The sequence below is a fragment of the Mixophyes fleayi genome, chromosome 4 (genome assembly GCF_038048845.1).
Source record: "Mixophyes fleayi isolate aMixFle1 chromosome 4, aMixFle1.hap1, whole genome shotgun sequence".
Lineage (NCBI taxonomy): Eukaryota > Metazoa > Chordata > Amphibia > Anura > Limnodynastidae > Mixophyes > Mixophyes fleayi.
The window spans coordinates 192,026,835-192,052,976 of record NC_134405.1 but is presented as its reverse complement, the minus strand read 5'-3'; the positions used below and the strand labels follow the sequence as shown (position 1 = coordinate 192,052,976).

General features: G+C 38.7%; 1 protein-coding gene across 3 annotated transcripts in view; it reads right to left on the bottom strand.

The window, feature by feature from the left end:
* IMMP2L (inner mitochondrial membrane peptidase subunit 2) overlaps positions 1–26,142 on the bottom strand; it is a 906,113-nt gene that overhangs the window by 190,116 nt on the left and 689,855 nt on the right. For all 3 annotated transcript variants that reach the window (XM_075209029.1, XM_075209028.1, XM_075209030.1), the window contains exon 5: positions 10,814–10,916. In XM_075209029.1, the coding sequence (XP_075065130.1) occupies positions 10,814–10,916 (103 nt within the window). The remainder of the gene's footprint in view (positions 1–10,813; positions 10,917–26,142) is intronic.

Below are 26,142 nucleotides of genomic sequence, written 5' to 3'. Positions count from 1 at the left end.
CCATACTCTCTAAGGTCCGTAGGGGAGAACTGATAGTGGGTGGAGATTTCAACGCAGTTCTTACCTCCCATCTGGACAGGTCTGCCCCTTCAACTGCTCTTTCCGATGGGAGGGATGGGAGGAACTCCAGGGCTTTGCAGGATTTTATGAAACTACATAATCTGTACGATACATGGAGAATTTCTGACCCTCTGGCCCGTGATTATTCTTTTTATTCCTCAGTCCATAATACCTACTCCTGAATTGACATGGCCCTGCTCAGCCATGATTTGACCCTTCACTCAATTACATGGTCTGACCATGCCCCAGTCTCGGCAGACCTCTCCTCCTTAGTTTCTCGACTCTCTTCCTTTTCTTGGAGACTTAACGAATCTCTCCTCCATAACCAGAATATAGTAGCCCACGTTAAATCTCTAATATCCGAATATTTTGAAACAAACGAATCCCCGGATATCTCACCCTCCACTCTCTGAAATGCCCATAAGGCGGTCATTAGAGGCCACCTAATGGCCTTGGCAGCAAATGCCAAAAAGACAAGATTAGCTGAAACTGTGCGCCTCTCCATATCCCTCCAGCAGCTGGAGGAACAGCATAAATCCAACCCTGACCCTGCTGTACTTGAACAGATTCTCTCTGTGAGGGGTGAGCTCAACCTGCTTCTCTCCCACCGAGTGGCTAACAAGCTGAAATGGCTGAATCAACGCTTTTACGAAAAAGGTGATAAGGCGGATAAGCTCTTGGCCACTCGGTTGCGGACTAGAATTTTGGCTCGCAATCTGATGGCTATTAGGGACTCTTCAGGGGCCCTGGTTTACGATCCAAAATTAATCCGCTCGGAATTCCAGAACTATTATCTGAAATTATATAACCTTCCTCAACCACCCAATGTCTTGGTCCGTCGGGATCAGGCGAAGCATATAGATAAATTCCTGGAGGACACTCGACTTCCGAAGATTAGCCCCCAGGCCGCGGATCATCTTAGTGAACCCATCTCCTTAGAGGAGGTAGGGCAGGTTATTAAGGCTCAGAAAGCGGGTAAGACTGCTGGCCCTGATAGGTTTTCAGCAGCTTACTATAAAAAGTTTGCAGCTCTTCTGGCCCCTCGCCTCTCCACTCTTTTTAATTCTATACTGAAGGGCAAGCCTTGGCCCAAAGAATCTTTGGAGGCTCGGATAACCCTGATTCACAAGGAGGGTAAAGATGTCCATAATTGTGCTAGCTACCGCCCAATATCCCTGCTTAACAACGACCTGAAACTATATGCCAAGATCCTGGCCAACCGCTAAAACACTGTTCTCCCTGGGCTAGTTCACTATGATCAGGTGGGGTTTATCCCCGGTAGGCAAGCCAGGGACAACACGAGGAGAACTATTGACCTTATTCACATACTTAATACCAGGAAAACTCCCTCCATTATCTTATCCTTAGATGCCGAAAAGGCCTTTGACAGGATTTCCTGGCAGTTCATGACCCATACTCTTAAGCACTTTGGTCTCTCTGGGGACTTCCTGTCGGGGGTCCAGGCCTTATATTCCCATCCCTCTGCTAAGGTCATGGTTAATGGCTCTCCTTCCAATCCAGTCCCAATTAGTAATGGCACCCGCCAGGGTTGCCCACTCTCCCCTTTAATTTTCACCTTGGTCATTGAACCCTTGGCAGCTACCAATCCGAGCCTCTCTGGACATAAGAGGGGTGGAGACAGGGTCTTTGGAGAGTAAGCTTTCCTTATTCGCGGACGATATACTCCTCACGCTCCAACAGCCGAGAACTTCTTTGCCTAACCTGTTCTGCCTTCCCACGAGATACGATGGCCTATCCGGGTATAAAATCAATATAACAAAATCTGAGGCCCTATTTCTTAATATGCCTTCACAGGATTGCTCTGATCTCACCTCCCATTTTCACTTTAGATGGCAGAAGAAAAAATTAAAATATCTGGGGGTCTACATCACCACCTCATATGAATCTCTATACCAGGAGAACTATCCAGCTCTTTTCCGTAAGCTCAAATCAGACGTTTTCTCCTGGCGGACCCTAATCATTTCGTGGCTGGGTAGGATCATTGCAGTAAAAATGACTATTCTTCCTCAACTCCTTTAACTTTTGCAGACACTACCTGTGAGAATACCCCTAGCCGAAATATACTCTATGCAGCAACACCTTTCTAAATTTGTGTGGTGGGGCAGGTCTCCCAGGCTCCGGCTGGCATTACTCAAAAAACCCAGGGCTTGTGGAGGCAGAGGTTTTCCAAACCTCAAGGCCTATTACTGGGCAGCCCAGCTTAGCTCAATTGTTTCCTCGTTTGCTCCCCCTGCATCCCACTCATGAGCAGACTTGGAGGCTGCCTATCTCTCTATACCTGGCTTATCTGGCCTTTGGGGAATTCCTTCTGATATTCGGAAGGCACTAATTAAACGTTTTCCAACCCTGGAATTTGCTACCCGGATCTGGGAGACCTGCAAGAGCCTTTTTTCTGTCTTTCCTAACCCTCTACATATTATACCGCTTTGGCATAACCCCTCCTTCCCCCCGGGTATGTCCCGATCTTTTTCCCGATTGTGGACCAGGACGGGATTTCGATTTGCAGGAAGCCTGCTTGAGCGTGGAGGGCCTATACCCTATGATGTTCTCTGTTCTAGAGTTCCTAACTTTCATCCGCCTTTCTACCAATACTTGCAGGTTCGGCATTTCCTCTTGTCACTCCTGTCGGACAGTACGCCCCACCTCCCCTCCCAATATGAATCTCTTTGCCTCTCTTCCCCCCTGCGAAGAGGTATGATCTCCTCCCTGTATAGTCTCCTATTAGAGAAACTGGTGAAGACCGGGAATATACATGAGAGGGAGTGGGAGAGGGATCTGGGCTCACCCCCGGAGGAGGACTGCTGGAAGACCATTAGACTGAATGTGGCCTCTAGTTCCATCTCCACAATTATCAAGGAAAATGCATGTAAAGTATATTACAGGTGGTATCTTACATCTGATAGGCTGGCAAAGATGTATCAGTCAGCTTCTTCTGACTGCTGGAGAAATTGTGGTCACCGAGGCACACTCGTACATATTTGGTGGTCGTGCCCTGTCATTTCCTCCTTCTGGGCCAAGGTCGCGAGACTTCTCTCCTCCCTTCTCCAATGCCCCATTAGGAAGAACCTGTGGTCCTTCTTACTCTGTTATCCTATACTGGACCTTGATACCCACTCTGCGAAGCTAGCCTCACACGTGTTGGTGGCCGCCAAATGCCTGATAGCTAAATCATGGAAGCGGGTGGAGCCTCTTCGCATCTCTTCTCTAAGATCATATATATGGTTTATAGTGAACATGGAAAAGATCACCTCGTCATTACGGGACAAAGAAGACAAATTCCATCAGGTTTGGGCCCCTTGGCTCTATGCCTAGAGTACTGTAGTCAGTCTTCCCTTAAATAATGTCCCCTTTAGACGATCCTACATAAAATTGAGTCAATTGCTTCTCTAAAAAATGTCACTTTATGGACTTGTTAGCGCTCCCTCTAGAGAGAGAGCACGCTTCTCTTAGCTTATCTCATTAGATGACCATGTTCTTTCCCCCTTCCCCTACCCCACCCCCTTCAATGTCCACTACCTTACCCCCCCCTCCCCTGCCCACCACTAACTTGTTATATTGTAATGTATATTTCTGTTATGAGAGTGACATTACTGGATACATGTATTCTGAATGTTCTGCTCAAACTTCATTTTGCTCTCTGTTTTTGTCACTCATGTTCTTTTTTGTATGTAATCAAATTTTGAGTTAAAAAAAATAAAAAATACATAGCACCAACACCTACAGCACTAATAAAAAAAAGTACCAAAGAACACTAGCGAGCATCAGTACAAGTAAAAGGCTTGCATGGCATTTACAAGACAATTAGAGATGTCCTATGGTTTGGTTCTTAAAACTTTTCCTTCAGAAACACATTGCCATTAGCAGTTCTCCGATTGATTTGACTGCAAAAGGGTTGAAAAATAAGCACTGACTGACATCTAACACCCACATTTCTTACTAAAAATTTAACTATTGGGTAATATAGAATTTTGTAAAATACACAGCATCATTAATCCCTCATCATTCTGATATCTTTGGAGTGTAAGAGGAAACAGTCATATTGTTCTCTCATTGGCTGGAGAAAATCTATTCAAATGCACTATACATAAGGAAAGAGCAAGGGGCTAATATGCTATTGTGCACAGTGTCTATATTCTAACTTTATCATTTGTCAGAGTCCAACATAAAAATTAGACTGGACATCATCATTTGTCAAACTCAAACATCACCATTCATCAGAATCAGTCAAGTGTGTGTTGTGCGATGAAGTGAGTAGGAGATATTTGGTGCATGGTAAGTGACAAACATTGAGTGGCGATTGATAAAATCTGAGGAACGAGGGATAAATGACAAGTGATAAAATATGAGGGATGAGTGCCGATGGAAGACTGATGACTGACAAGAATTAGGGACAATTTTTGAATGGACTCCCAAGAGCTGTGAGTGTTGAGTGACATATATGATGCTGTGTATTTTTTTTTTGCTGTTCCCTGATTTTTCCACCATGTAATACGTTTCTAATAATTTGTTCTGAAGTCATTCAGAGAACAGTTAAGTGTTCCATTTTCATCTTCTATACACACACATACATGGACTCAGTGGTGCTTTTTAGAAGTCTGAGGGAGGGGAAAGATTATGTGTTAAACAAGTGTCAGTCAAAATCCCATTTACATCATAAAATAATTATTATTGATATACTTATTTTTAGCAGTGATTAAAAACAGTGGGTTTGCACACAGCTCTATCTTCTTATATAATATATTTTTTCTCATGACACATATAAAAATGAGTGATGTATGATATTGTGCTGTACTTTACCACATCATTACCACATAATGTATCAGACATTATATGGTGTTAGTGTCAATGCTTTGATCATCATGTAAAATTTGTTTCCAATCCTGTAAGGTCATATTCTATATTAACACTAATTAATGTCATGTCTCATGAACTTAAAATTCTGATGTAAATAAAAATAATAAGCATTATACATGACTCATCATTTATAACATTGACTTTCATCACTTATTAGTCACTTATCACTTGCTCCTAATCACTTGGCCCTAATCACTCATTGCTTCGGGGATAGCCGCTGTTAAGAATAAAGAGGTAAGAACATAGCAGTGTAACAGCAGACAAGAAACCAGCAGTCATACAATCATCTGGGAAAAGGACACTACAGTCATGAAAGGTTGGAGTGGAAGACTGTGAACAGGATTGGGTGGGTAATCTATTCAGTGAGCTTGAATGGGAGACTGTACTAAGAGGTGCTCATGCAAGAGCTCAGATATCAGCCAGGAACACAGCTCATCTTCCCTCCCTGCCAGTGACCATCACTTGCATGAGTTGGCAGGTGGTGGCTCAGTTGCTAGCAAACTATAGCTGCTGCTTGCTCCCTTTATTTAATTACAGTTATTTCCTGGGGTGTGATAAGTTGAACTTAAAGGGGATGTTTTTCTGAGGTTAAGAATGGAACCTGTGTGCTACCCATTAAGACCTGCACCCAAGTAGACACAGTGCCTAGCCCAAAATTGCCCCGTCAGAACTAAATGCATTAAAAAAAAGTTTATCCACGTTCTTCACTTTTTAAATAGGGAACATAGTTTGCCTAGTTTAAAAACAACTGCAAAGCTCCAGTCTAGCCACGCACACAGCAACATATTCTGCAAATGGAAATATATTTTTTTTTTTCACAGACTGTATTATTTATGAATGTTGAATGATGGTTGTTATTGAAAAGTTGGAACTAGCTCTGCAGCATGTTTACAAAACACCTCTTTTCAAACAAAAGAGTTTAAAAGAAATCTACTTGGCTGAACCAACTTTGCTGACTTATTTAAAAAGGAAAGCTTACTGAAATAATGATATAACAACAATTAATGACAAAAAAAAAATCCCAGGAACAATGAAGTTGAGTTACTACCCATTCAAAATCGCAAAAAAAAATTAAAAAATGAAACATGCAGTAGTTACATGTAAAGGAACAAAGTAAATCCAAGTGGTGCAAACCAGACACAATAACAACAGTTTCCCTGACCGTCTGGTCTCTCCCTTGCTGTTTTGGTTTAGGCATTGACAAGAATGCTAGCAACAAATAGTCAAGTAAATAAAAAAAACAATACATAGATATTTTATTTACTTGACTATCACAGTGTACCCAGGGTACCAGAATGAATTGCAATGCCATTTTCAACACTTTTCTTTTTTTTTTTTTAAACGCCCTAAAATTATAAACTGATGTGTTACGTCTGCATATTGTGAAATAAGTTCACTAATCTTTAAGTACAACCTTTCACATATGTTTCCATTATCTAGTCACAATGACGAGTATATAAACTCATGTTATGCTAGATATAGAGGAATCCATTGACTCGGTAAAGGAAGTAAAACCATCTGGATTCAATTATGACAGAGCTGTTTTGCTTTGCCATTGCCAAATGCAGTAGGATTATCAGCTGTGTATTTGGCTTTGTGTCATTCATATATTGTTTCATAAATTACAGTACAATTAAAACATTTTGCATGATAAAGAGGGCCATGTATTAGGAGTTAAATCATGATTATTCTTCATAGTATTGATTAAACTCATCTTTAAATTTTTCCTTTAGTAAAATTCTTGGTTTTTGGTCATTTAAATGCAAGGAAAAAGATGTGCAGTAAGTAAAAGGACCATTAACACATGTTTAATTTTTTGTGGTTAGTTTATCAAATCAAAATGACAGTTGTCACTGCTTTCTTTACATTAGAAACCATTGGGTATTAACTTTACATTGAACAATGTTTTTCTGTGTAATGTAAATGTAATGTTCAGAAATAATTACAATTACATAGTACAGCCCTAAATTTAGGTAAATATTAAACCCCTAATTGCCAGGCCACATAATGTAAAGATTAACATCCCGCTTAACAATAGGTACCTCTCATTAGCATGGCCATAACTATGACTATGGGTAAGAAATCAACAAACATTTAAGTGGTTTGAGTTTCTTTTTGGGTATTCATTTTCCTTACAGTACTTTCACTACTATTCCATCATAATTCGGCCTCTTGTCATGATAAGTCTATGGCCTCTTTTCATAAAAGATTAGAAAGGACATTGCAGTTACCTGAATCTACCTTTTCTCCTTTTTTAATAAAATGCACAGTAGCTACTTCATTTTATTCTAATTTTTTTTTTATCTCTTATGGTTTAAAGGCTTTCACAAGACTTGTTAGTAATGAGGGAAACCCTACATGATTCAAAGATACCTCCTGCAACAATATATATCGATGTGAATTTTCAGTGTCCACACCCTGGAAGCTAAGGAGGGAACCTCTATCACCATCATATGTGTTCACAGATAAGCTGCTGTTATTATTTTATGTACATATTTTAATAATATTGGGACTAATGTCCTATGTCCCATGATGATGAGTCACAGTAAACTCTACACCATACACCCCGGATATTCTATATAACTGAGTCTTAGGAGATGTTACCAAATCTGATAAGCTTACTTTAAGTTTATACTTGGAATGTGTATTAATTTGTTTTCTATTCAAAGGTTCTTCACCACTTGGTCACCTCTGTCTTACTTTTACATACACTTTTCCCTTACAGCGGACATACAGGTCACAACCCCTGGCATTACTGGGCACTGCCACTCACCTGACTCCATAGAAGTGATGTGCGCACTTACTATCTCTGATCCCATTTACATAACTAATGCGTATCTTAAAGTTCTGTTGGGTTAAAGCTCAAGGCTGACTTGACAGTCTTTAATAAGGAAAGTAAGAAAAGCAGTTATATTAACACCTATTTATAATTTATTAGCTTTAACATGGTATTTCTATTCCGTTCCCTAAACTTATGAATCATATTAATGTATAAAATCGTTATCCACATTAGAAGCAGTTACTTATCCTAAATAAATCCGAACAATTAAAAAAGATGTTCATAAAATAATACATACCTTCCAACATATCTCATTTTACCCAGTTATGTTTTTCCCATTTTACAACTGCTGTAGCTGTTATGAATGAATTAATTGATGTTAAACCACCTTTAACATCAATTACTTACTTGCACAGCATACTGCAAAAGGAAAGCACATCAAAGAAAACACAAGCAGACCATTGTGCACGTGGTGAAATTGGTTATTTAGAGTATGATACTATCAAGTTTATTTATTAAAGGGAGAAAAGCTCTTTTCCCTATCTATCAAAGGCTATAGCCTGCAGTACCATCACAATTCTCCTTCCCCCATTGCCATATCAGGATGGCAGAAGATATTCTTAGAAAAAATGTTTTATTTATTTAAATAAAGCATTTTTTCTGAGGAATACCTCCAAATTATGTTTTTGAAAGCTGAAATCAGGGCTTCCAGTCCCACTGCGCATGTGTGAACCAGAAAGCCAACACTGGCCACTGAGAAATTCTCAGCTGCTCCAGCAATATTTTATTAGTATATTGCAGCAATAACAGATTTTCTATTTTGTGTTGAGCAGCGATAGAAAATCTGTCTCAACATTGCATAATAATACACTAGGGCTTATATATTATGTAAAACACCATAGAGTATCCATAGCTTAACTGAATTGTAGACAGTAGAGCCAGAAATGTCATTGTTTACTCAATGAAACAATTCCAATTTAGCTGTTTTTGTCCTCTCCTACACAATAACAATAGATGTGTGCTCTATTCACAATGACATGCTATGTTTCCCAAGCAATACATATCTGGAAATCTGATAATGTGACAAGTTAGCGATGAATTATTTTTTTATACAATGTTGAAAACTCTTATGCTAAAAGCATACTAGAAGATCTCTATTATAAGTCATTGATATCTGTAAAATGTTCCAGCAATGCAGAGATACAATGAAAAGGAGTATATATCAGAAATCATTATACTGTCAATAACAACGTCAATTGCACATCAACATAAATAAAGTGTATACTTGGAGCAATTTGACATTATAAAGTTATAAATCCTATTTGATGGCTGTCTGTTTAAAATGAACACATATAGTTCTAAAATGGGACTAAGTAATTGTCCTTAAAAGCACAGGAATAAAAATAAACTGAGCATTTTAGCCTGGAGGTCTTGCTAGCAAGCAATGAAAAAAGCATTATGATATTTCAAAGAAATTAAAACGAGCTGCTATAAAAAGAGAAAGCTTAAGGAAAACACCATACAAAGCATCAACAAACTGTGGATTTAAAATTGGAATATTGCTCCTGGACATGAAACAATAGCAACACATCCACTGAAAGCTGTAAGATGTAAACAAATTTTGTTTTATATCCTCTCAACTGCTCCTGCTCCTGTTATAAATATTAAAAAGTAAAAACAAAAGAACAAATGATAGGAAACAAAATACTCCCTTGAAATAAACACTTTAGATCATTTAAATAACTTAATTTCATTTTGGATACTGGCAAATATGTAGCTTAGAATTGAGATGTAGAGATGCCAATATGTTCAAGATGTGCCCAGTTCAGTATTTCTCACTGGCTTTTTTCTAAACTGATTTTATACAAGCCTTTTACATCATTTAAACCAAAGGGGCCAATTAAATTCTAAGCGATGTGCCGCAGAGTACCTCCAGAATGGCCACAACGACACTCCATGGCAACATTGTAGATTGTTTCTCGCACGTCACAGGAAAATCTGTTATGCTGGGGTGTTGTACTAGCAGGAAATGTGCACAACCGTATAGTGCAGTGATATCCGGTGGCACACCGCTTAGTATTCATTCGGCCTCAATGAGTTTAGACTACTTCAGTCATATAAGTTGGAAATATCAGTCCTAACCAGCACCTGATTATCCAATAGGCTGACTAGGTTGATGGAGCAAAAATGGGACAGGGAGAGTCATAAACAGAAATTAATTTTAAAATATACGAAAATAATTATTCTCCAAAGTAAATGGTTAAGGCTAAAGACTATGGGTTATATTTGTTAAACTGCGGGTTTGAAAAAGTTGAGAAGTTGCCTATAGCAACTAGATTCTAGTTATCATTTATTTAGTACATTCTACAAATTGACAGCTAGAATCTGATTGGTTGCTATAGGCAACATCTCCAACTTTTGAAACCTGCAGTGAAGTAAATATACCCCTATAAGTCTTCCTCGGACCAGAGCTTGAGGATAAGCATGGATGGCAACAGGTGTGAAAGCCCCCATCTCTACCTTTACACCATCCCTCTCCCTCGAGTGTGACTGAGTGACAATGATTGCTGTGACTCATTTCAAAAGCCAAGTGGAGCTGAGTTTGAAAACACATGAAGGAGAGAGATGAACAAGAAGGGTTCTTTATTGAAAAATTATGAAAACCATCAAACTGAGAGGTTGAAGACTACATTTATTTTATGATTTCCTACTATTAATCTATGTTTCTATATTACTGAAGGCAATAAAGAAAATTAAGCATTTGAATAAAAATACAATTTGTGTCAGCAATTAATAATGTAATCCTTAGTAAATTTAGTCAGAAAGCTGGATTTTAATTATTATCTTTATGTGAAAGGTGAGGGGGTGCTACGAGTGTAGTAGCCTAGAGCGGCCTGAACCCTTAAATAAAGCCCTGGATGTGACAAGTCTCACCCAGACAAAAATAAAGTAAACCATTTCTTAAACCAACAGCACAAAACAATTATAGTAGATAAAACTATTTTATCCTTCTACTGAGCAAGGCACTGACCAGTACAATTAATACAGTAGTAATGGGTTGCAAAACAAACAATTCATAAAAAAATATAAAAGACTTACTGGTCCAAAAGCATTACTGTCAAAACTACGTCCACGATGATCACCTTCCACCCACATGTGACCACTGGGAATCTTCACATATTGTTTCTTGTATCCTATTGTTCTGATTAGGAGGAGTAACATGAAGAAAATTTAGGGTTACTGAATTGAATATATATATAGAACATTTTTATATGCTATATTAAATTAAATTATCCAACAGAATAAAATGTTGATAGTGTGTAATACATGGTGCATATGAATATTGCCTTTTGTCATGTATAAGTGAGGAAACTGCCAAGGAGAGATTAGTAACTACAAGGACATATAATTAGAAGTGCTGGAACCATTTAATAAATGGTTCTCCAACTAGGCTGCTAAATTTACGCAAATGTTTGAAAAAGATTTAAGCAAGTTTGAGCAGGTTTCTTGTGCGTTCGACACAGGGGCGGATCCAGACTATTGCTATACCCCGGGCGATTTTAGGGGGGGCGATTTAGGCCCCGCCCCCTTTCTAATTTCTAAGGCTGCCGGCGGCTGCACAGTATGTGCAGGTCCGCTCGGCAGTGACAGTGTGCTGCCCCGCTGCTCTGATTGTGTTTAAAACACAATCAGAGCAGCCGGGCAGCACACTGTCACTGCTGAACGGACCTGCACAGTGTGCAGCCGCCGGCAGCAAGCCCCTGCTAGGGGGGGCGATCGCCCCGATCGCCCCCCCCCCCCCCCCCCGGATCCGCCACTGGTTCGACATAGGTTAAAGATGTTCCCCTCGAGAGTAAACTTGTTTGCCTTATGTCTAAAAAGTTCTAAATTGACTACTGTGCTTCCTGGACTTTAACATGTTATTGAACACAATGTACATTTAAGATGTTTAACCATCAAACACACTTGTATGACTAGCACATTTGACAAACGACTTCAGTCACAAACATACAAGATCAAGGCTATTTGACAAGTCTATTGATAAAGTACAATGTAAAGTAGAGACTAAGGACATGTTCAGATGAGCGGTGTTACAACCAGACCAACCTGGGCATGTGTGACACTTGTAGGTGAGAAATGGTTCATCAAAACAAGACCACTCAGTCTGTCTAAAAATTATTAAAATCGCCCCAAAAAATATATCTCATATTCATTGTTAAACACAAATTCCTGTCACCACTACGATTTAGTTCAAGTGCTTACACTCCTAGGAAGTCTTAAGCTGCTCCTTGACTGATCCCAAAATAGAATCACAACCTAATTGAAACAAAACAATAGCCAAAACGATAACAAAAATGAAAAAATAAAAACAAAGACAGAGCATTATTAAATGTGCTTTAATACGACAAAAAGTCACAATACTTAATAGATAAAAATGTTTATAACAAAACCAGAAAGCAGAGAAATAAATGCAAAACAGTATATAAAATAAAACTGAAATAAAACACAGAAACGATAATAGCACAATCACATTATCTGTTGCATACTCTGCCACCTGGGGAAGAATAGAATGTATGAACAGTTCATTACTAGAAAACTGACAAACAAAAAACTGACCGTTTCTAAGATCATTCCATTTTAAACCTTGATTTCTCTTGCCTAAAGCCCTTTACAGGATAGACAATGGATTAAAACACGTGTAAAGGTAACATAAATTTTGAAAGGGTTACTTAGCTTAAGATGACTCTTGCGCTAGCTGAAGATTCCAACCCTTTTGAACAAGACCCAGTTCACACGGTACACAACTATCAATACATATACAACATATTGTCTGGGGCCCGAAAATACGAGGCCATATTTTAATGCTACAACTGGAATGTAAGATAAGATGCACCCCCTCCCAAACCTAACTCTGTCTGCACATTTTAAATTTGCCCTTCCCTGCAGCTCCATATGCTTTTGCCAAAGTGCAAAATTGCACCAACTAGTTGGATATACTCCTAATTCTAAACGAGGCCCAAGATGTTTTTGTAAATAATATATGCTGTATAAGAGCAGCTATTCTTGGAATAAATTGGATTTTTATAGGAAGCCATGAATTTTCCTGCTTGCCAGAGTTGAAAATGCCGTACAAAAGTTTCAAAGAACAGGTTAGAAAGTGTTTGCTGTGGTTTCAGGAAAAAAACCAAAAACTCAATCCTTTTAGTTTAGAGTTCTCAGTGGCAAATATGGAAATAGCTTTAAAGAGTATGCTAAGTGAGTCTTTTCAAGCTGGTGGTTAGTAGGTAACAGTCACAGGATCAAGACCAGCAGCAGAAAATGTAAAGCGCAGAGCACTGTGGAGAAATGTAATCTCTGGAAAAATGCCTTGCTATCCCAATGGCAAGAGCTTTAATTGGGCACACAACCTGACACAGCATGTGCTCATTAAAATTTAAATGAACTCTCTTGATGATATGTGTGGTATATCATGATTGCTGTTGTAGAGGCCTCATAGGACACAGGATAACAGAAGGGAGTATTGCAGAAAAAGCAAATGAAAGTAATAACATAGTGTACTTTGGAACAAATACCTTATAAATACATAATAACAACAGTTTTCCAGTAGATGTCCTTTACCACATAATTATTTCCAACTGCATGCATTTATATTGTAAAATGAAGGTTTATTACTGTGATTATGAGTAACTAAATATAGAAAACTCTATGTATAATGTGTCTCTGAAAATGCTAAACTAGCTAAAATTAACATCCTTATCCAGTTCTTCAATCTCATATTTACTGACTGGGAGGATCTAATCCTTGTAATATAATTGTATCAGGAGTCTGGATTCCAGAAAAAAAAGCATTCTGTGTAAACAGTCTCCACTGGCAAAATCCAGAATTGTTTTGGAAAAACCAGGACAGATGTGAGCCACTTACATAGGGTTGACATTGCCCTAGGCATTGGGAGTGAATGAATATGCCCTTAATTAGTAACTGTGCATCTGACATGATCAAATTTTAAAAGGATGTTGATAAAAAAGTAATTACTAAAAAGGTTAAATTAAAAGCAAAAATGTCAATAAAATAAAGGTAAAAACAGAAAGAAATGTGCTGCCTTTAGCTTGGGTATAGGCCAATAAGGTGAGCACAGAACCACTGCTGTGTACGCATTTAACTAACGCATATATGATAGCTCTCATATTTTGAAACAATTAAATATGTGTGTATACATTTAAATATTTTGTTTAATCACCAGGGGATACTCATTGCTTCAATTCCTGAGGAAAAGCAGTTGCTATGCTCAGCTATGGTGTATACCAGAAGCATTTTCAGGCGGATGTGATATCCATTACTAGTACCAATGCAGGCACTGTATCAGTGTTTAATTAATAAATCAAGATTTGGAATCATGATTGTAATTTGTACCAACTCATGCACCTTCCGCCCTGTGATAATAAACATCTATCTGTCATCTGTCATGTTTCCACTTTTACAGGGATTTAACTAGTCAGATATTTTTATATGCTTTTTCATAGTTGTGCGGCAGAACAAGTCAAATGAATTTCTGCTTCATCTGAGAAAAAGACGACAATTCCATTATAAAATAGATTACATTTATTAACAATAATAGGCAGTGATGTGGCAGAGATATACAAGTGCTAATGTAATGAATTTATCAGAATGTTTGCATAAGCATTGTATATTATATGCAAAGCATACATATTATTTGAGGACTATTAGAACGGTTAGAACCCTAAAGTAAGCTGGCATTTTATAAAGTGGATGTTGTCCTTCACTGCTGAATGGAAGCAGCGCTAGCTAGATGAGTGGCTTGTAATAAAGAAAACACTCAAAAATGTAATTCTATTAGTCTGATCCAGCCTGGTTACCAGGCACAGAACTGTACCATCATTATGAAAATATTTTACATGAATACAACTGCCTGGATATTAGGAACAAGCAGTAGTCATTTCAGAAATATTTTCATAGGTTTTTCATAAATTGACCCATAGATGCTGGACATTGCAGCCTCAATTATTCTTCATTTCATGGAGATGTGTCATATAAACTGCATTGAAGCATTTGATTTGTCTCTATAATTTATTCATCAATATTTTTATTATTTTAATACTTTTTCTATTTCGCGTTCGCCAACACAGTAATTTCAACAGTCTTATTGGATATTTTCAGTGTAGCTTAATGTTGATATGATGAGTGAACTTTAAATATTAGCCTTAATATTCTGTTTTGAATATTAAAAATAGAATACATAATAAAAAATCCATGTTCTTTGCAAAGTGTAATCAATATTCTGACTAAGGGGGCTCTAAAACATTGAGACATATTTGTAATGTTAACTGGTATATTTGAGACACACTTGTGCTGTAATGTCCTGTACTAGGCTTTACGTAAGTTCTTTATCTTACCTATTACGTCTTACATGTTATGCTTAATTATGCTTAATTCTTTGGTTTTATGGCCTGTTTGCATATTGAATGTTCTGCATTTTTTGATTGTTCTGTATTTTACTTGTTGGACATCTATGTTTTATGTACTATTCTCTATTTCCCCACAGTACAGTGCTGAAGAATTTTGTGGCACCATATAGCTAAATAAACAACAACATCAACAACAATAATAATAATAATAATAATAATAATGATAATAATGCATCAAAGATCATTTATTAAAGCCCAAAGAGCCCTATTTTCATCCCAATAGGTTTTTTTCCTCACTTCTATACAACAAAGGTTATTGCTGCAATAACAAAGCTTTGTGGGGAGAAGCCGGTTTAACACTTTAGCACATGTATAGCTATGTCAGGATGGGAATAATAAGTTTCAAAAATGCTTTATCATTTTTTTTTTTAAAAAAAGCGTCTTAGATATAGCACTGGAAAAAGATACAGCATTGGATAAATAGGCCCTTAAAATATGTTATGTATAAAGTAATACATTTATTAAGGTCACCTTTAAGTTATGTAAATGATGCAGACAAAATTTTGGTACTGTTGGATAATTAACATTATCCTTTACTGGACATTTTCAGGCCAACTGTCACCTTAATGGTTCACCAGCAGGACTGTATTGAGGCCAATCACTTGCAAGGACTACTTTATGCAAAAGGTAACTAGAATATCATGGTAGAAATACTGGCTTGGACTAATCTGGTAAGAAAGTACAAAGGGGGGCAGGCAAGTCTATAAAAATGCACAAGATTGGTGGCGATATTAAGTTATCAGCAATACCTGAAGTTGACAGTTTAATATCAATATACATACGGTGGTCAAAGTGGGCTGTGTATGGTGGTATGCTATATTGCGACGTCTCCTACTGGCTGTATTGTAAAACTATCAAATTCCATTCACCTAAATTTCCACCTTGACCAGTGCATACAGTAAAATAGCCCATAGAGCACACCAAGTGCACATAAGGAGCTGGGGACCTGGATTATTTAGTGCATACCTGTGCTGGTTAGTGTGCATACATCAAAGCTACAACATGACAAAGAAGCATATTCACATTAACAAGAAAACAACATTTCTATTTAGGTCAGCAACTGTGTGGTAAGACAGACACAAGTCTCATGAAAATTGGACCCCAAAAAATAAATGCTCAAGTGTCCAGAAATTGTTTTCTACAATTTTACACCTAAACCACCCAAGTTGCAGATAAATTAGAGTGGAAACAAAACAAAAAATTGTCTATAGTATAGTAGACATTATTCATTGTACATCTATTCTATGCAGGGGAGGGCTTGCAAATTTTAGCCTGGGGGGCAATACTCGACTCAGCAGCCTATTAAAAACATTTTAAAGGAAAAAAATGGAGGTGGCGCAGTGACCAGCCCAAGGTAACCCACTATGGCACCATCCCAGGGGGCAGAAGCCCCCCTGCCCCCCAGCCCAGCCTGCCCTTGATTCTATGTCCAGGTATTGTAAGATTACACAGATAGCATTACATTATCCATGTTTCAAACATTATCTATGACATATACAAATTAGAGTGTACAATATTTATCATGTCAAATATTCTATCTGAACCATGAAAAATGCTGTATACCTAAATATAATAAAAAAAAACAAAATAATTAAAAGTAAAAAAAATGGTAGCATACCAGCAGTTAACAAATCCAGTTCAATACACCTATAATAAATTCAGCTTTATACATCATTCCCGTTTATAATGTATTATTGGAATACATTACTTATCATTGAACAAAATTGCCATGCAACTTTAACAAAAGAAGCAGTGATAATACAAAAGCAAGCTGTTATCATCATCTTGATGCTTTAATCATTATACAAAACACAGTAGAATTAGAGAGCTGTTATATGAGTTTCTCTCTCATAAATCATTTTATTCTTGACATTTTGAAATGAGAAATACTTGGAACTTCTGCCAACCGTGTACAATGTGAAAGAGGTCTGCTATTATGGAGCAGACATTGATTGCCCAGCAGATGAACAATCACCTCTGATATGATCTGACATTGAAATCCAGATTCACTGTAAAGGATAGATGGACATTGGCGCACAAAATCCCCAGTACACAAAAACAACTTTGTAGATTTGCTCATTTTTATAGCTTCCAGTGAAACATTTTAATAATATGGGTCAAAGTTACTGCATATATGGTCATTGTCCAAATTTCCAATTAACCTTACTCCAAGCAGTGAAACAAACTATTTCCAGTTCCAAACTCTTCCTCATTCAATCTCAGTAAAAGTAATGAGAACTTCTTAAGGAGCCCAGCAGCATGTAATCAGGCGATATTTTGACATATAGCAAAGAGATAACAAATGACCTTAGATGACCCTTCTGCCACCAAATATTACAACTGGCTATTGCCTATGGTTTGCTTTTTGATGTTTTTTTTCTATTTCTATGCTTTATAAGACTTCATTGGATGCTCTCATCGATATAACTGTAGTATTAGTCTCTATGACTTCCAAAATAAAATAAAAAAATATTATTACAAGGATTTTTTTTAAAATAAAAACTCCATTGTTCAGGTTAATTTCGGAAATAAAAAGGAACATATCACACAAGAAAAAAATAATGTTAGGTTGTTGGATAAAAAGTATATTACAGTGGCAAAATGAAAATGATACCACCTATTGTAACATTTTGCTAATATGCTCCTCATCCAAGTAGGAACTCCAGGGACTGCTCCATGCAGCCATTATTCCAGGTGCAATGTCAGCTCTGTAATACAAAACTAGCAACTCAATTCATTTCTCCAATTTACAATGTAGGCTGAGGTGGTGTGTAAGTCACTTGATTGCGGCTTGTGTTTTTACTTCCACTCACACCATTCCCCAGCTTTCAATCGGTCATGTGAGAAGACAAGTCCAGAAAAAATAGCTGCATGTAACAGTCCTCGGGGCTCCATCTAGGGGGAGGAGCACATTAGTAACATTTTTACAGTAGGTGGTAGCGCCTCATTCATGTTTTGGCTGTTAAATTTTGCACACTTCTTCAAATAAATATGGCCTTATGTGTTCCACGTAGGATTTCCACTATCATTTTTGCCTTATTGGTTCCGTTCTATGAAAGGTGAAATGAAGTACACACTATAAAAAGTTCAGTCACACTAACTGCTGCTGTGAGAAGGCAGCAGATTTAAACAGAGAGTTGGAAGGAAAGAGGAAGAAGCAGAATGTGAAAAGAGAAAGATAAAGTTTGAAATGGAACAAGAAAGTAACAAGAAAGAAAAAGTATGGAAAGGAGAAAGGAGACTTAGAAAACATTAAGAAAAGAAACAAAGAAAAAAAATGTGGAAAAAAAAAAGAGAGCAAGAGAGAGAGAAGAAAGCGAGAGAGAAAAAGTGTTACGATACTTACCTTTCCACGCTCCGCCACCGCTCCGTCGGACCTGGAAGCCGCACTTCCGGGTTTAGCATCACGTGACCGCTACCTAGGGCGGTCACATGATTACCCAGGGCAGGGAATTCAAATGGGACTCTGCATAAAAACCTAGCTCTGACACTTGGAGAGTGTCAGAGCAACTTACCAGTTCCTGGCTCCTGATTCCTGTGTCCTTCCTTATTCCTGCTTCGTGTGTATTGACTCCCAGTGTACCGACCCGGCTTGTTCACTCTTCTGGATTCCGTTGTCCTCTGTGTACCGACCCGGCTAGCTGACCTCGCTTCTGTTCTTGTGACCCGTGTACCGACCCGGTTTGATTGACTCTGAGACCGCTTCCTGATTCTGTCTGCATTGCCTGCCTGTGTACCGACCCGGCCTGTCCGACTACTCTAATCTCGCTCCTGCTCCGCTGTACTACACCTTGGGGCAAACCTGAGGACCGCGACCTGCGACTCCTGGCAGCAAAGCCCATCCCACCTTGCGGCGGTTCTTGGTGAATACCGAGGAGATCGTTAGACTCCGCACCTCAGGTAAGCCAGCGTTAATCAAGGTTAGTAGTGAATCCAGTAAATCCGTTACAAAAAGAAAGCACAAGAGAAAAAGAAAACAAGAGAGGAACCCACTTAACAAACAAAAATAAGTTGTAAGAAGATTTTACATTTTAAAATAACCATATGTGATAGGGGTTTTAGATTAAGAAGGGATTTTGGCATCTGCAGAAATTTTGTTAGCAGTAGCAGTCATAGAGAGGGAAGACCATTTACAGCAGTCCCACCGGTTGTTGGAATTGGTGGCTGAAGCATTAATGCAGCTGGTGGGCTGGCAGTTGCTGCTCCAAATGTTGTTGAGCGTGATTTAAAGTAGTAGGCTGGGTGTAGCTTGTGTAGTGACCTGGCCTTTCATCTAAAGATGCCAATCTTACCCTTTCTCTAGATGAATGGGATTGTGCCGGTTGTATTATTTTGTAATGTTGTGTTGGATGTGAAACAATCCATTCATTTTAAATAGTATATCACCATTTCCTTATTGTTCCCACTTCTGATACTTCCACAAACCTCTCTAATAATAGTTTGAAGTAGTTTCTAACATCCTGTAGCATTTATTCGCATCTTCTGCTTCTGTTTTCCATCTAGTCAAAGTCCTTTCTTAATAAATTGTGACATCAGATGCCAAATTCCCAGAATAAACATATAGAACCTGGCAAGTTGTCACGATCCAGCACCAACCTGGGCCTGCATGATGTGTGTGTGTGAGAAGGGTTAAACAAAAACAGCCACCTGGGGGTAGATGTTTTAAGGTGCGATTTTGCAAATCCAGCGATTTTCAACGAGAGTTGAAACTCGCAGATGTATGAAGCTGAGATTTCATGCGAAATCGCCAGAGTTGTGCTGCTGTCAAAATCGCTATTTGCAAAATCGCCAGAGATCAAACTCCTGACTGTTTGTCACTCCAGCTATGCAAGTCTCCAATGTATGAAGCTGCAAGTAAGCAAACTCAGGAGAGTTTGCTTGAAAACATGCCAGATACAACACGCTGCTTGATAGTAGCGTGTTGTATAAACACATCACTGTTACACTGCCCTGGCAGTGTAAAAATGGTAAAGAACAGATAAAAGTTTTTTTAAAAAAAAGCGTGTGGCCCCCCCTCTATTCCAGCTAAACCCTAGTGCTGCCTGACTACTGCTGGTCCCGTGAAAATCGGGGAAAAATTTTGTGTGGGGTTCCCCCGATTTTCACTTTACCAGCACTAGGCAAACCAGCCAGGGTTGGTGGCACTATAGCAGGGGACACGCGCCAGGGGTCCCACTGCCATAATGTCTAACCAACCCTAGACTGTTCATCCCTGGACTGGATTCCGTAGGGTGTGGGGTCCGCCGGAAAAAACGAACGGGCCCCCCAGCCCAGTGCTGATAGCACTAGGGCTCTTCCTACTACTCCTGGGCTGTGGGTAGTAGGGTAATACCGGTGATAAAGTGTAAAAATAACAAACGGACGCCATTTTCTTTTGTGGAACTACAAGTCCCAGCCAGCCAGGGATGTCAGGGCATGTTGGCACTTGTGGTTCTCCAAGTGCCAACATGCCCTGGCTGCCATGGGTATGCTGGTGCTTGTAGTTATACAAGCACCAGCATGACCACACTATTTTAGGCAACCTGGCTGGCTGGGACTTGTAGTTCCACAAAAGAAAATGGCGTCCATTTGTTATTTTTACACTTTATCGCCGGTATTACCCTAATACCCACAGCCCAGGGGTAGTAAGAAGAGCCCTAGTGCTATTAGCACTGGGCTGGGGGTCTCTAGGGGGGAGCCCGCTCATTTTTTTCGGCGGACCCCACTCCCTAGGGAATCCAGCCCAGCGCTGAACAGTCTAGGGTTGGTTAGTCATTATGGCAGGGGGACCCCTGCCGCGTGTTTCCCCTGCTATAGTGCCTCCAACCCCGGCTGGTTTGCCTAGTGCTGGTAAAGTGAAAATCGGGGGGACCCCACGCAAATTTTTTACACGATTTTCACGGGACCAGCAGTAGTCAGGCAGCACTAGGATTAAGCAGGAATAGAGGGGGGACCCCACGCTTTTTTTTTTTTAACTTTGTTCTATTCTTTACCATTTTGACAGCTGCCGATGACAGGCCAGTGTAACAGTGATGTGTTTACAACTCGCTGCTACAACACAGGAGAGTTTGCCAAACACAGGAGAGTTAGCTAAATACGGGAGTGTTTACATCGCAGCAAATCGCCAGAGATGACCAGCGATTTTGAAGTTCAGTGTCAAGATCGCAGCTTGATACATTTCAGTTTTTTTTCACTAAAATCGCGGGTTAACACCCACGATTTTCCGCGATTTTAACACGCTGTCAAAATCGGACCTTGATACATTTACCCCCTGGTCTGTTAAAAAGTGATTAAAACTCTCTGTCTATCCCACACACTAACTTTTGCCTTACCAATTATGCAACCACCAAGGTTTGGTTTGAAGAGCTGACACTTTTACTCAGGAAGTCCTCCGTTCTACCTTTATCTAATCATACCCATCAGTATTTAATTTAATCTGAGTTATCATAAACTAAATGATTTCACCTGACCCATAGTTATCATAAACCAAATGATCTCCTATATTTGAGCTATTAAGAGTTCTAATATCAAGTTTGACACATAAGAACACAGAGCCATCAACTTATTATGTGTAATTTAATATAGAAATTGAATGGTTAACATGAAAAATAATTAACAAAAATTACATTTAAAGATAATATACAATAGTTTCTTGTAAAAGAAAAAAATAATAAACAACAAAAAAATGGTACACTCACTAATGATCAGACTTTTGTCTGCTGGGAGAGAATGAATTTGCTGGAACACTTCTCAATATGAAATTGACTCACAAAAGTGAATAAATCATTTAGCTTTACAGGACATTATAATCATGCTTCCTGGTGCCCTCAACGTGTCTTCCACTGTGATGTCAGCAGCAAAAGTTGTATAAATGCAAATAAACTTTTACGACTGTCTTTTCAAATTGCCAACTCGACACCTCCATTCTGCACAAGATCTGCCTCTCTTCCACTCTCATCACATCCTCCCATTCTCGGTTACAGGACTTTTTCGGGCTGCATCCACTTTAAGACTTTCCTATAGTCTTCAAAACTTCAAGCGGTCTCTGAAAACCCACCTCTTCAGACAAACTTATAATAGTCCTCAACCACCCTCTTAATCTCCCTAGGTTACCTTATTACCCCCCTCTACACAGCTAACACAAGACAATAACCCTCTGACCAACATAGTTGTGTGACTGAACATACAGCCCACTAAATACTTTTTAATCTTTGCATTGTATCTGGACAAATATGCAATATGATGCAGAACTTACCCTTGTGTATCAAACCATTGTCCCATAGATTGTAAGCTTGTGAGCAGGGCCCTCTTACCTCTCTGACTGTAATTATGTATGACCCAGTATTGTTTTATTACTGTTTGTTCCCAATTATAAAGCGCTATTGAATCTACTGGTGCTATATAAATAAATGTTGTTGATGATTATGATGATGTGATACTAGTCATTTAGTATCATTTAGCAGCCCCTTTTCTTTAGAGTTGGATGTGCTCACTGGTACTAAGTTTGCCTAGGTCTTCTGCAAGAGACTTATTCTGAGATGGGCTCTACATCAAAGATACTGGAGATACAAGTATGTGAGTCAAATGCAAAACATATACAGAGGACTGTGCACATAGGAGAAATCCAGGTACTCATACTCGACAGAAATATGCAGGACAAAGTTGTTTCAACCTGTGTATGGAACACTTGTATTTCCTAAACATACCTCTATTTCTCACCAACAACTCATGCTGTGGAATGGGCAAGAGGTTTTTGCATACTGCTCTCTTCAGACCCAAAAGAACAGCGGTTACTGGAAGGACCTGGGTAGCTGACAGAGCCGCTCTATCTTAACAGTGTTTTTTTTACACTTTTCAGGGTAGATCTGCTCTGGCTTTCTTTACTCTGATGGGTATACCTTAACAAAGAGTAGTGTGACAAGCGGACCCTGGTTTATTGCCATGTAAGGGTACGGGAACTGGGTTCTACTGGCTCCCCATTAATAATTTTCACACTTTTTCTGGTTTTTATTAGGGTGAATTCTTTTAACTGTTCTGATGCAAACAGTTACTTCCATACCTTCAGCTCTGTCTACAGCTTCTCCATCTCCCATAGGCAGTACCCCATTCTGATCCTCATCATTCGCTATTTCCCCAATCCTACTAGCAAATGGAAATGGCTCTGAAAGATCACAGGACACACTCACTGCCACTGCCACACTCACTGCCAGTGCAGTCAAATGGCTTTATATCATTCACACCTGAGACCATACAGGACTCCATAATTTCCAAAAGTGGGGAAAATCTCTCCCTATTACAGCTTCATGTACCAAGGAGAGGACCAAACTGACCTTAACAACAGATTAACCACAAGAGGTCTGAATATTCACTTCAACAGTGATATAATACCGGGTGTCACCATGTGTACAAATTATACCAACAGTTGTTCACTGGAACTTTGAAGAGTTTACTGATCCAGCTTTGACAAGTCTAACAATGCCTCTATCCAGTTGCCTTGTATAAAAAGTATACACATTTGTTTGTCTGGCTCAGCCAGAGGAAAAACAGTAAAGACTAACCTGGCAAATAAAGATGTTCTACAACTTTCATAGGCAGCATCACATTGCACAGGTTCTTGAACAACTGGACAATTAGCAAAAACATATCCTGGCATACCATGCCTAAAACATTTAAGCAGATAATTGTCATGCCTTTTTGTAGTGGGGACTTTACTGGCCTCACTGACCAGTCTCCAGGCCCTGTGTCAACAGCCATTCTTAATGGTCCAGCACCCTTTCCCATGGAACAGTCTTACCCGATGAATATTTTTTACAACCACACTTACTGTTTTTTGTTATTCCAACCCTGAAGTTTTAACAAGCACAAGGCACAGCCTGGGACATATACCTCTGACATTCAACACTTGTCCAGTGCTTCTGTCACACTTTGCATATACAATGTAGGTAACATTTTGCCATAATTGTTGTTATCCTTATCGATAGGTGTTTTCTTGCACCTCTAATGGACCTGGTTATTCCAAAGATTTAAAATGTTGCCACTGTGGACAAAACTTCAGATTTATACTTCCATTGGGACTAAAATTCATAATGGGAAACTTGTATTTTTTTTACCACACACTAAAATACTAATGAATGCTTCCCACCCATAGAGAGTGACTTGTAGGCTTTTCTATTTCAACCCTACCTGGAAGTATCAGTTCCTATCCTGGAGGGAGCCTCACAGTGAACCTTGAGGTACAATATAGCACAGAAAAGCAGTGCCATAAGAAAAAGCTAGGAAGGGAGTGTGAAAAGGAGGTGGATACACGATAATATGACAGAATGTATGAACTGTGAACAAAAGTTTCTTGCAGTGACCACTATTAAAGGAGGACTCCAAACTAGAGGTATAATTTCTTAAAAATGAATAGAGCAGCAGTTTCCCTTTAAATGCAAAGAGAGCATATTCTCTGCAAGTAAGAAAAAGTAAGCCTTTTATGAACCCACCAAAATTTTTTTTTTATGTAATTCTTTGATCATCTACAGCTTTATCATTTTGTGAGATATTTACTATGTTTTCATTTTTGCACAGTCTAAGAAAATCCATTATCTAAATGAGCTGTTGCGGAATACTTTGTATGTTTTTACTTATACGACGACCAAAGGAATACTTTTACATTATCTTTGACTCTAAAACTACAGCCAAGCACTCATTTTCCATACATTTACAGTCTGCTAAAATGCCAGCATAAATATACTAATGCCCATTGTGCATTGTAAAAATATAATAGAAAACATCTTTTTAACAGGGAGCACAGCATGCCATTTCACAATGCTGTTTTGGTGAACTACATTTATCAATGCACTTAATTTGTAATCAAATTAATAATTAACTATTTTTATGTGTTCATTTTGAAAGCCACATCCTCATTGTATATAACGCAAACACATAGCTTACTATATAGAAATGCCACAAAGCTTGACAAGACAATTTGGGAGAGAGGGGAAACATTTACATGGAGTGCAATCTATACAAAAGTTTCCAAATATAATGTGAAAGAACAGAGGGACAGTTAGGACTTAAGAGTATGAGATTGTACTAAAATTCTGCACATATCAATAATAGCGAACATTAGTAGATCTAAAAACTATCAAATTATGTATTTTGCATGAAAATGAAACTTCTGTATGGATGAATCTGCAAAAGAATAGTCTTCCTTCATGCTGTGTTATTTATCCTCTTAGGTAGCAGAGGTTTATTCAGCTTGTGGTGGAGGCAATGCTCTCCTCCAATATAGCATAATATGTAACGCTGTGATTCTTTATATGAATTTGTTTTTTGTAGCATTCAAGATGCAAAAGAGGCGCAAGAGCACGAATTTCACAGTCTGTGATAAGTGTAATGTATTTCTTTGGTCCTATGATACATTAAGTAAAAAGGACACCTTTCATAATATAAAAGTTGGTTCAAATGATGGTATTAGGGTAACAATGCGAATTGAAGAGACCTATCTCAGTGTAAGTATAGGCTGCTGTACTTATAGGTCAAAAAGTCCAATACATGATAAGGGTGCTTTTTTGAACCACGTTTTAGATCATATTCGACTAATGATCCAATCAGGGACAGGCTGGGCTGGTGGGGTACCAAGTTGTACCAAGGGTAGCAAGGGCTACCTTGGACTGGGTCTCCTGAATTTTTTTCCTTTAATATGTTTCTAATAGGCTGCTAAGTCGAGTCTTGCCCCAATGGCTAAAATTTGCCAGCCCTCTCCTGGATCCAATCAGCTCAAAGTTTTAATTGTGTATGATGGGTCCCTAACGGATTCAATGATTTATCAATTTGGTTGAATTGACCAACATCAACAAACAATTTGCACCATGTATGGGAAGCTTAAGCCCCAACAGAAGGCAAGTAACATAAATTGATAGCTGTAGTTGTACACAGACACAGTTATTAACCTGAAAAATACAAATATGCTTTACATTT